Source organism: Mya arenaria, chromosome 17 (assembly GCF_026914265.1).
Source record: "Mya arenaria isolate MELC-2E11 chromosome 17, ASM2691426v1".
Taxonomy (NCBI): domain Eukaryota; kingdom Metazoa; phylum Mollusca; class Bivalvia; order Myida; family Myidae; genus Mya; species Mya arenaria.
This window is the reverse complement of record NC_069138.1, coordinates 44,035,826-44,048,300: the sequence shown is the minus strand read 5'-3', so window position 1 is coordinate 44,048,300 and position 12,475 is coordinate 44,035,826. Positions and strand designations below refer to the sequence as shown.

Genomic DNA, 12,475 nt, shown 5'->3' with positions numbered 1-12,475 from the left:
TTTCATAACTCGGTTTTCATTATCTGGTAATTATATATTGGGCCAGTACTACATTTATAATTAGGGAAAAGGCTAGCTTTAGCAAAGCTGACTCAAGTCATCTAGGGTTGACATGAAAGGGATTCCCATCTTTCGTTGCTTTAGTGATGGGTAGCTTTGAGGGGGGAACCATTCAACAGGAAAAAGGGAACACACAAAGCGTTCAATGTTCTTGGCGGGGCCGGCTTCCGGAGATAAACCGATCAACATCAGTATGGAAATACCCAAGGTACATTTACATACTTAGATGGTCAAGTTTCATAAATATATTCCTTTACTTATGGATTGAAATTAGTTCATCTATATTTGATCGGGAAGTATGTTTCATCACTGTACAATACAATATGAGACATGAACTTGTTTTTTTTTTTGTAAATTATACTTTTTTTGTTACTGAAGATGCTCACAAAATAACGCTGAAACATAATATTTATCAAATAAAATTGAAATGTATTATATTCACATTTCACTCTACACAGAGTCGATGAAGACAAAACTACAAGTTGGAGTATTTCTTGTAACGGTGATTTTAACTGAGATTCATCAGTTTATTTCCAATTAATGCTGTACTGTTCTGTTTCATTTACTGAGCGATTGAAGGATTACGTGAATAAAATAACATAAATCGATTTTCATTGCGCAGTATTAATGATAGAGTCTGGCATCAATATCATATTATATTAAATCATGTTTAAAGACTAAAATAGAATCTCAAATGTCCAACGCATTTGTTTATTAAATTATATGAATACGAAATAAGTGGTTTTTCTTAATCTCAACGTATAAATTTTAATTATTTATTTAGACTTGTCTTATAAATCATAAAGCGTATAAATCATACAAAACTATCTGTTTTCTTCCATATATGTGTCACATTTTTTTTTGTAATTACTGTCATCTTCATCATCTCATGAAGTGGAAACAGAGGTAACTCTAAGGAACATATGGCGTTTGTGCAAACAGGTTATTTATATCTTATTTTAAATTTGGACAATGATGTCAACTGGGCTGGATCCTTGTGAAGAATTAAAACAACTTGTTATTCAAATGCACTCATGTTTAAAAAGATCCAGAGAAAAGAGAAACGTTTTAGCACGAAGAGATGTATGAAGAAGATTTGAACACTTTATTCCGATTAATTTGGCCAAGCATAAAAAACGACATAAGCCAAAGCTAGCTCATATGCTGTTTGGTATCAGAAAACTTATTAATACTTTTTAATATCGAATAATATCACTACAAAATGAATAAGCGTTTCCTAACAGCCTAGAAAATGAATAAGCGTTTCTTAACAGCATTCCTCCAAATGTGGGACATCCCTTTATATATCACCAATTCCGCTGTCGATTTACTGACACTGTCGGCACACAAAATCATATGCAAAACAATATGAAATATATATCCGTCAGTAACCTCTATGTTCTAAGTTATAGCCTAAAGAAATTTCTATATTCGCCCGTACTTTGACCGCATTCGAAAATCGCCCACTTGTGTTTCCTGAAAAAGAAGACAAACACATTATTTTCAGATATGTGTTTTATTGACCTAACTTGACGTTTATATATAATTGTAATATGCTGGTGTTGTATAAATTTAGATGATAATGTCTTTACAATTACGAGATTTTTGTGACGTTTATTATGTAACTTATTTATGATTCACAATATCGCTAGTCCCAATCGAAAGAAGCATGTTAATCAATTTGAAACGGCAGTCTATGCTAAGGAAAAGTTACAATGCTTTGAATTTGAATTTGAATAATATATTTTAATCAAACTAGAAATTATTGCCTGCTTGTGAGACACAATGTTTCACAAGAAGGAACAAGTCGCTTGAACCTCTGCAGTACTCGTTATTTAGTAGTCTGTATACCCTATACAAATGTACAGGGGACATTTTCAATGCCTTTAACTTCTTAGTACCTACCACTATCATTTTGCCTCCTTCTATATATCTGGTAATGTTCATATCCATCCCATTTAAGTTATCGTCTGTGTGTTTCTCGACAAGTTTATCTCCATCGACTGTTACAACACTCTTAAGTGTAGAAAAAAAACTTAATCAAAATATGTTGATAGCTAATAGGTTTATGTATGACTGTTCTAAGATTATTATATCCTTTATGAATTGTTTACAGTTTAATATTAAACAATAAACGAAAAGACTCTCTGTCAAGTGCTTCAAACAAAACATACTTCCCTGTTATCTATTTGTATTCAAGTTGCTTCAAAAATCATGCTCAAGGAAATTTGAAAAAACAAAAATAAATTAAAGATTATACAACTCAAGTTGTAGATATATATTTATTTTTTGAAACTGTTATATGTGAATGGTAAATAAAAACCGAATTTGGTTAAGAAACGCTTCATTTTTAACTAAATTGAGTATATATTACCTGTTATTTAAATACACTAGTATAACCTAACCATCAGGGGCGAGTAATCTGGTAATGCAGACTCATAAATGAACATTTTATATTTATACAATAGTAGTATTTAACCTTCATAGGTGAGCCATCCAATGAGGCCGATTCGTACTGCTCTCCGGGCTTAAATTTGAAGGTCCGCTTTTGCGGGACGCCCTGCATACCGACGTCAATCTCCCAGAAGTCACCGGCACGGCGATATGTTATCTCCGTCCGTGCATTCTTAAAGAAATCTTTCTTCTCAGCTGATAAACCTGCCAGGAAAAGTTAAAAAACAGTTTAATGCTATGTTATGCTATATCACAAGCTCATTTAAACACTACCATTATATTACAAATGTTAATTTAAAGTAATTTTTCAAAGTTTCAATTGACCCTTTTTGTTTATTTACATATGACACATGAATGCAAGGACTGTTACAGGACAGCATATGGTTACTGTTTTGAATAGTCATTTTTCCGAAGACATTTTGCTAAAGGTAAATGTGTTTTCTCATTTGTAAATGCTTAGCGTGTCCGTTATACTTTTAACGGTCTCTAGTTTTCTAGGCCAGTCTACTACTTCATGCAATGGATTTAACATTCTCCTCGGCATCTTAGAATATATCAACTGTTACTGCTGATCGGTGGAAAACCCATAATTTTGGCCAGACCTAGTACACATAGACAAATTTATTTTAGCAATACTACGCAAAAGAAAGAGGACGTGTTATGTCTAAAGAATTGTTTTGTAAAGAAAACTACTATCATTTTTCTTTTGAAAATATATTAAAGGTATAAAATAAGATAAAAACTGTTTTAGTTATTGTACGTCCCACTTTCCGTTCCTTGCGTCACTCGGTCTCGTGCGATATGACACGCAAGCAAATTAAAGGGATACAATTACATTGTTCTACCGACCATCATTATCTCCCCTTTCTTACACTAGCGTTATAATTTTGGATATATAAATCACATTAAAAATGTTCGACCTCTAAAGAGACTTTTATGTTGTTATTTCCCTTTATGTTTTAATTTGTATAAAAAATAAAACAATCGTGGTCATTTGATATAAACTCATTAAACATATTTACTAAAATTGATCTTATTTTGTCAGAAAATTTGTTAAATACATTTCGTTTTGAAGGAAAACACATTTAAAAGCCTCTATGTAATAGGACTCGGACTATCATATTATTATGACCATATGTACTTTTATATGAACACACATTTAATGGCCTGAATGTAATAGGACTCGGACAATGATATTATTATGACCATATGTTGTTTCGAATGACGACACATATAATAGCCTCTATGTTATATGACTCCGACTATCATACTTTTATTACAATACGTACTTTTGATTGACCACATATATAATAACCTCTATGTAATAGGATTCGGACTATGATATTATTATAACCATACGTACTTTTGGATGACCACACATATCTTAGCCTATATGTTATATGACTCGGACTCTCATATTATCCTGATCAATTTAATTTTAAATCACCACTCATGTAATAGCCTTTATGTAATACAACTCGGACTATCATCTTAAAATGACCATATGCAGTTTCGAAAACAATATTTATGACTGTAAAAACGCAATAAATACAATTAAATTCCAAATGATGTTCTGACATTTATTTTAGATATCAAATTTGCAGAATTTATAAAAATATTCGACTTAACAAATCAACTGAAATTAAAAAGGGGTTTCATTGTTTACTTTTACTACATTTAACCTAAGGCTAAAGTTTCAAAGCCCATCAATGATATTCTGTTTTAGTCTAAAGAACCTTTTTGATGATTGTTTTGTTTTGCATAACGTTTTACTAACAGCTCATGAGCCACCTAGATTTAGACGTATGAAAAAACTTATAATGGATATTCAAAATTTTCAATTTTCTTTGGTTGGTCAACGGTACGTGCCAATAATGTATGCCTAATATCTAAAATATTCTTAAAATTAAAAAGTATTTTAAAAAAGACTTGTTAACACTTTAAAAGTTTGTAAAACTAATCGTGCACCTACCTAGGGCCGTGGCCATTTCCTCATATCCTTCCTTCTCCTCCTCCCGCCAGCTACCAATGAAAGCTTCCACTCCGGACATTTTATTCGTGATGCCTTAAGCTTCTAAGTTAACACTCTTCAGTAGAAAATATTACTTCAAATGTCACTCCGACAGTTCGCGAACAATAAAATACGTCGTATTTATATGTGTGTTTTAATTTAGTTCCGATGAATTTTATACAGTTCTAAAATATATCCTCAGGCACAACTGCATCTGTTCAACTAAAGGCACGACAGTTCCGTATACATTATATATCCACAGATGACTAATGCTACCTCATCTTACACAATGATGCATCTACAATATCAGATGGAAAGCAAAGTAATTGTTGGTATGCTGTTTTAATGCAAGAGAATCGTAATATCAGATATTTCCCGGATCGCGCGCAAGAAATATTTACCGCAGCAGACGACGAAAGGCACGCGATTATATTCATTATGTGATGTCACCCAGTACAGTTTCCTTTTGCAATTGCCGCCTGTTACAGGTCAATATTAAATTAACTCATTTTATTTTTTAACTTTATTTTCGTGAAACGTAAATGTTAGCTTTCATTAGCTTCTTTTGTTAATTACTAAGCAAGTTGCAATTCCAGAGCTCAATTTTCAGCACTGACTGGGATACTCAAGTTTTTCAAATGCTTAAAAAATAATATCATCAACAACGACAGGCACTGGCGGTAATACATCGTAACATCACGACAAAGTACGCAGTAAACGGTATTAACATTCACATGAATACACTTTTAAACTCCACCTTCTTGGTATAGTTCTCGTAGTATGACACCAATGTAATAATCAAAATATTACACAGTGTAATAGATAAATGGAGTGGTTTTGTTATAATAAAAAATATATAGATAATAACATAGGTAAAAAGCACAAATAGATCGATCATAAATTAACATTCACATGAATACACTTTTAAACTCCACTTTCTTGGTATAGTTCTCGTAGTATGACACCAATGTAATAATCAAAATATTACACAGTGTAATAGATAAATGGAGTGGTTTTGTTATAATAAAAAATATATAGATAATAACATAGGTAAAAAGCACAAATATATCGATCATAAATATACTGGTTATTTTAACCTCCAAAAGTTAAAAGTATTACATAAGTACCACAACTAGTTTCACTTACTATTTGATTATATTTAAATATTTAACAAACCATTTCGAATTATTCACACGAACTCTGTTTTCAGTAAGCATTATTTTAGATGATGAACAGATTAATAATTAACGTTTTAAGATTCAATAATGTGAGACATGTGGATAACATCAAAGCGTACAGGCGGTTAAAGATCTGAATCAGATAAAAAACATGTAAGACATGCCCAGTATTAAAACAATATGCAAAACGAGACAAGCCAACAAGGAAAGCACACAACGGTTCCGAAGCATGAAACTACAAGGGCAATCATAGAAGATAACTTCGGACACGATCGCATTGTGAAACCACAGGGAAAGTAGGAGTATTTAATCACAAGCATAACCGGAGTATGGACATTTATAGACAATCGATGCATGAAATTAAAAATTATAATATTGAGTTTAGCAAGTTTAATTAGACATTTGTTGTCCATCATGCATTAAATGAAAAAATAAAAAATATAAAAAATATATGTAAAAACGAATGTTGCAAGGAATTTGTGAAGTTTTGCCCACCTTTTATTGTAGCAAAACGTAATATTACACATATAAGCGATGCAAAGCAAACACTCTGACCTAATTAAAATGTCTAAATCTAGGCGCTTATTGCTCGAAAACAAACAATACTCAAGTTATACTGTACTACAATAGTTTGTTCCTTTCATACCATTAAACAATTATCGTGTGTTGCCATGCTTATACCAAACAAACAAACAAACACACGATCATGATAAGTGAACTTGTTATTGATGGATGACAAGTGTCAAATTATTAATAACAAAACTCTTGAGGGTAATTGTTGTCTAGAAATTGAGAGAACATTGCAGGTAAAACGTGTTACCTAGACAGCTGAAACACTGCAGACAAGTGCGCCCTTGAAACATTCCACAAAGTTTTATAATGCTTATCTCACTGTGTAAGAGCTTCATGTGTACCCAAGTACATTCATGTAGACAATAATTATCTATATTGCATTGCTCATAGTCCACAATTATCTGACAATTTCAATCAATTTAAAATTACAACATGGTAGTTTATCATGTTGATGGAAGGCAAAGATATATTTGTTTACGACAGTACAATAAAAATGGTTGGGACAAGCCCAGATGACAAACACGTAACGTTGATGATATTTAGAGGCGCCGAACGTACACGGTGGATCAGCACAAAGAATGCACATACATCAAATAACAATCCGTATATCATCCTAAATAATAACCACAGCCATAAAAATTAACACCGAATTTAAAAAAGGAAACAATGCGGTTCGTTAAGTGCAATGAAGACGCTAGTGCAACGACGTAAAATGACATATGGGGTTAAGCCGGTTCATATATGGAGGTACTTCATCTCTTTATAATCCCACCATTGAGTAGAAACTCCTTCTTTGATACAGACTAAATTGACCTATCATTGTTATGCATGGATATAAAACAGTCCGCAATAATTTAATAAGACCCATCCAAATTATAACAAACTCATTGTTTTCTCCTTTTCAAACCCGGCAATCGAATCAACAGCCAATTATTATAATTGCACTTGTTACTGAACCATGACAAGTGAACAAACGTTTTGAAGCCATTAACATTTTAAAACTCGCTAGGGAAGTATGCGTCTGGATTCTGGAAGAACATTACAAATGATTACCTAGTCAGAAATGGAGTGCAATCAATTGCGCAATAGCCTTTTATCTGTTGCAAAAAACAACAACTTTAAATTTTGTGAATGTTTGTTAACATTAAAGCTTTCTACTCAATCTGAAACCACATTAATAAAATCTACCCAAAATACAGTAGAAAGTTAATATAAGTTCTCACAAAAACATAACATTATAATGATCAGTTATACTAACGACAGAATCGGTAACATTTCTATAGCAAGACATAATCTGCACGAGGTATATGTTATCGATTCTTTAATAAAATTATTGTTCTTTTATGCTTTCACTTTCACTTTTCGATATCTGATTAATTGATTTGATAGTATCCAATACACACATATGTGCACTTTGGTTGCCTTTGCTGGTAGTATTTGAAATGGTGTCATGTGAGGTATACAAATATACAAAAACTAATGCCTATAATAATATAACACAAAAGTTATTTTGGCCCTTTAAAGCTGCGAATATACACACTGGAAAATATAATTTATTAAGAAGTTGTTAGTGGAGGATTGTGCTGTTGTTCCATGTTTCTTTTTTGTGATTGGTTTGTTTTTGTGTTCTATGTTTTTGGTGTTTACCTTGTGCCATTAAACGGGGTTTATGTTTAAACCTTTGGCTACTGAGCTTGTTTCTGTAGTTTTTCACCGGGGTTTAAGGTCAAACAAACACAGACAGTCAAAATAAATTACACACATTGTATAAATATAGATTTTTATACCCGCCCAGCTAAGAGTGTGTTACAACTAAAGTGATTTCATTAAACTGGCAGATTAATTATAGAGGTTATTAATAATTACTCAACTAAGCTTCCAGTTTGAGAAAAACTATTATCTTATTCAAAATTGAAAGGAGAGTGGTAGCATGTCAATACAAATCATGTGACAACACTTCCAATGAGCAAGAGTCACAGCCATTACCCATCAAACGATCGTCCAAGGTTGACTGTGACAGGTTGATGCACCAAAGCCATACTGTGTAAAGTGACTATAACATTGGAACAATGTCAGTACGCTACGATGGTGCTTATTATGAATTCCAATGGGATTTGCTAAACATGGATATGAATAATTTGTTTCAAAGGCGTATTGCGATGCCAATACGATATTCATGGACCAATGCGATAACACAAGCATATAAGCTAAACGTTTATGTTAAGATATACACCTGAACATAGGCACACCGACATTTTGCATTAAAAAATAACCAAACATGTCAATGCATGACACTTCATATTGAGGTGTTTCGCAAATTAGAACTGGCAATGATTTATACAGAGTCAAGCTATTAACCAACGAGGTCCGATGTATTAAATCAAAACCTGTGCATGTGTATAAATGCAAATTAAAGTTAGAAACCTTGTCCTTTTATGAATCAACATCAACTCAACTTTTAGAGAATGGAATGATGTTATAAATACAAATAAATATATGTTCTGTTCTGCTCATACCACCAACAATGAACATGTCAAAATAAAAATAGCAATTTTTCCTGTATTTGATAAAATAAACATATATACCGAAGGGAAAAGACAAAAATGGATCACTTGAGATGTATAACATTGTAAAATATGAAGCAATGAAGTGCCATTTATGTGTAAGAATACTATTGACATCAAAGGCATAAACTTCTATCACATGGCATGACACAAGTCATTTGAGTTTAAATCCGTGATAAATGTTGTCAAACTTGTAATGAATGAGTGATGTTGACTGATAACAGAAGGCTGGAACACATTGTTTATACAACATAATCATCATCGAATAATTGAAATTCAAATAACAAATTAAACAGGTCCATAAGTTTTGAGAAAACAAAACAGACGTACAGAGGCAATGCATGATTCTGAAACTGATGCGAATGCATAAGTTTCTGTGAGTAGTTTTACAGACAAATGTACTATCGCTACTTATAAGTGCTACCAATGAGGTTTGTTCTAGGAACCAATGCAAACCACTTTATATTATGTTTACGTTATTATTTAAGAAGTTACTATGGAAGAGCGCATAAAAAAGAATATAGGTTTTGGCGACATACTGGTTGCATCCACCATTTCAAAATTGAAAGAGAAAGTCCACCCACCATGCAAAGATTGTTACCAGAATCGTTACTTGTCCTTACAAACCCGTCATTTTGTTTGCATTGAAACATTTCTCTCACTTATTGTTTTCATGTAATGTTCATGTACGTCCTGGATTTGCTGTTACCTTGCGGCTTACATCAGAACTCGGTTAGTTTAATTTGGATATCGTTGAGTAATAAGAAAGCACGCTAGCATCTATATGTGATCCGCTTCCTGTATTTTAAACTTTTTTTGTGTTTCTTACGTCTTAAGTATGTTTTTGGCATACGAACTAATCGAGTATGCAAAAACAACAGCAAGGAGCACGGTAAGAACTATGATAAAGTCTTGTTTATTTTAAGCTTTGATACATTTCGGTATATCAATTCGAAGAAGTCTGTGTTTCTTTCGTATGTAAATTATATAATCGTACTATACTGACGACATATTTACATAAAGTTATATTTGAAAAGATTACAAAACATAAACATGTTAAGCTGATGATGTTGGAAAGAATGGCATACTTATAGACCTTATATTCAAAGTTCACGTATTTTGTTACCATATTGTCTTGCCAGATGTTGCCATTCGTTTTGCTTAACCTTTTAAGCCAGTCTTTACATTATCAAGCCTAATGTCAAATCCAGCGTTAAATCATTCACGCTAGGTAAAAAACACATAGTTGCATACTCTGTATAATTGATATCAAATGACAGGGAACCTTTGGTTTATATTCATTACAATTTTGATCTTTATAAATTATGCAATATAATAATAAATATCGTATAAACACCTCCCTACTAAAGCCAGCCAAACAAGTATGCATATTCTGTATAATGATATATGAAAGGGAACCTTAGTTTTTAATACAGTTATGATATTTATGAAACATGCAATATTGTATAAAAATGCATATAGGAAACGCACATTGCCTGTTCACATTTAATTGTTGATGGAATTGAAATAAAGATGACGAACAATACATGAAATGATTGCGCGTGTCTGTCCAACAACTATAAAGCATGGACATATCTACATAAAATGGTACCCATCTTCAATTGCAATATAATAACAAGAAAGGCCCAGTTTCTCGAAAGTTATTAAGCTCGGCAATCTAAAGCAGCTTTTTGTGTATAAGCCAGAGTGTTTACGTAACCTTGATTTTACCAAAAACAAATACAAACACAAATACATTTGTATAGCGCAAAAAGTATTGTTTGATATTCGATCGGCCTGAATCAGTTAATGGGGAATTTACAAAACAAATATGTTTTCAGTTTCTTTTTGAAAATAATTTCACTTTTAATATGTTTTATGTCTTTAGGGAAAGCATTCCACCATTTTGGCACAACCACAGCTATTGATCTGTCAGCAATTCTGTCTCTGGCTCTCTGAACAAAACACTTAATATCATCAGACGTTCTTAGTCTTTTTTCTCTCAACAAAAACCTCAAATAGGATGGATCTGTTTTCTGCACAATTCGAAATACAGTGACTAGAATTGTAATCATTATTCTTGCCGACATAAGACATTAAAATATTTGATGACTTCAGTACTAGGATGACTGTTTGGTGAATTGGGAACTAATTTGGCTGCACTCGCTTGAGCTTTCTAAAGACTTAGTCTGCTGATCAGATATGAGGGGATATCCGTGAAAAATCCGTTGCAAAGTTAATATGAGAATAAATAAACCCTAGTATCATTATCTCTGATGATTTTTTGAAAGATATTATGAATGTCTTTCGGATTTCTAAGCTGAGCATTCTCAATCTGGCATTCATTTTTAATATGCATATCACAATATAGAGCACATTTTAAATATTTATCCAGATCTCTCAAACAATCGAGTCATTTAACAACAGCTCAACTCACACTCACGCTTGAGATTTAAAGTTTTGCTAGCTGATGTTTGTGCCATAACGAGTAACTTTAGTTTTTGAGTTGTTCATTTCAATTTTAAATTTGTCATCGACCAAATAACATCATTGAAACAATTATTTAGCTATTGAAGAACATTTGTCTAATTTTGTGCATTTCCAGCCTGAATTCTGAAATCAATTGCATGATCTGCAGCAAACCCATAACTTAAGGTGGGTATTCCTGTATATCTCTGTAATACATGGTGAACATAACTGGACCTGCACCGGAACCCTTGTATATACCGATTTGCAGTTTGTCTGTGTTGGAATATGCTTTTTTCAACAATGACTAACAATGACTATCGTTGTAATTTTAGTGAAATAGAATTTTACCCAGTTCACAGTCATCATAAAGAATTCGTAGTACAATTGGAATATCTACCTTCTTTAAATAAAGTTATTATTATTATTATTATTATTATTATTATTATTATTATTTTAACACCGTTCTTTCATACTTACATGCTGGAATGTTATCGATTTCAACAGCCGTTGAGTACGTTTAATAATTTACAGACCTGGGCGATTTCACACTTCAGTTATATTTTGCCACACCATTTTATTGGTCTGCCGTGGACTTTGAACAATCTATAATATATCATACATTTTCATGAATAAATAACCTCTTGAATGAAAAGAATGTTTCTGAACACGGTCTTTGTTTTACAGTACGTTTTAGATACCTTTGATTTTTTTTTGATTTTTTATTCTCATTTTTTCTACCTATAAATTACTTATAATTACTTATGTATGTTCTTTACTTACCTTATAACGTAAGAAAAAAAATTGTAATGGCATATCGATCAACCTTACAGTGATACCAAATAACCCATCATAAGCTGCACTGATGTCAATCATAACAATGATAGTCTTTATTCTAACCACTAGTATCTAATGGATCACTATATATTTGTAGCATTGCTTTGTCTTCATTATTGCATCTTTTGAATGCGCTTTGATACGATGTAAGAACTTAAGGCTATTTGCTTCAATATGTTGAATTATTTCTTCTAAGACAGAATTTTCAATCTTTGCTTAAACAACAAGTTTGACACAGACCAATAGTGACGAAATGGAGACTGGACTTGATCTTTGGTGTCGGAATAACATCTAGTTCCAAAGATGGTGGCCATTCTATGACATAATTACAA

The 12,475-nt window shown here is 32.3% G+C and overlaps 1 protein-coding gene across 1 annotated transcript; it reads right to left on the bottom strand.

The window, feature by feature from the left end:
- Nucleotides 1-1,150: 1,150 nt before the first annotated feature.
- LOC128223970 (fatty acid-binding protein, brain-like) lies at nt 1,151-4,878 on the bottom strand. The gene is made up of 4 exons (XM_052933519.1): nt 4,487-4,878; nt 2,540-2,718; nt 1,966-2,076; nt 1,151-1,536 (listed from the first exon to the last, which is right to left on the bottom strand). The coding sequence occupies exons 1-4, from the start codon at nt 4,563-4,565 to the stop codon at nt 1,486-1,488; spliced, it is 420 nt and encodes a 139-aa protein (XP_052789479.1). The 5' UTR covers nt 4,566-4,878; the 3' UTR covers nt 1,151-1,485.
- Between the last annotated feature and the right edge of the window lie 7,597 nt (nt 4,879-12,475).

What these genes read in the sequence shown, in the direction of transcription:
- LOC128223970 (XM_052933519.1), bottom strand. Translation starts at nt 4,565, where the DNA reads ATGTCCGGAGTGGAAGCTTTCATTGGTAGCTGGCGGGAGGAGGAGAAG. An exon ending in GGAAATGGCCACGGCCCTAG is followed by an intron (nt 2,719 to 4,486) that starts GTAGGTGCACGA and finishes TTTTCCTGGCAG; the next exon opens with GTTTATCAGCTGAGAAGAAA. An exon ending in AAGGAGGCAAAATGATAGTG is followed by an intron (nt 1,537 to 1,965) that starts GTAGGTACTAAG and finishes CTTCTTTTTCAG; the next exon opens with GAAACACAAGTGGGCGATTT.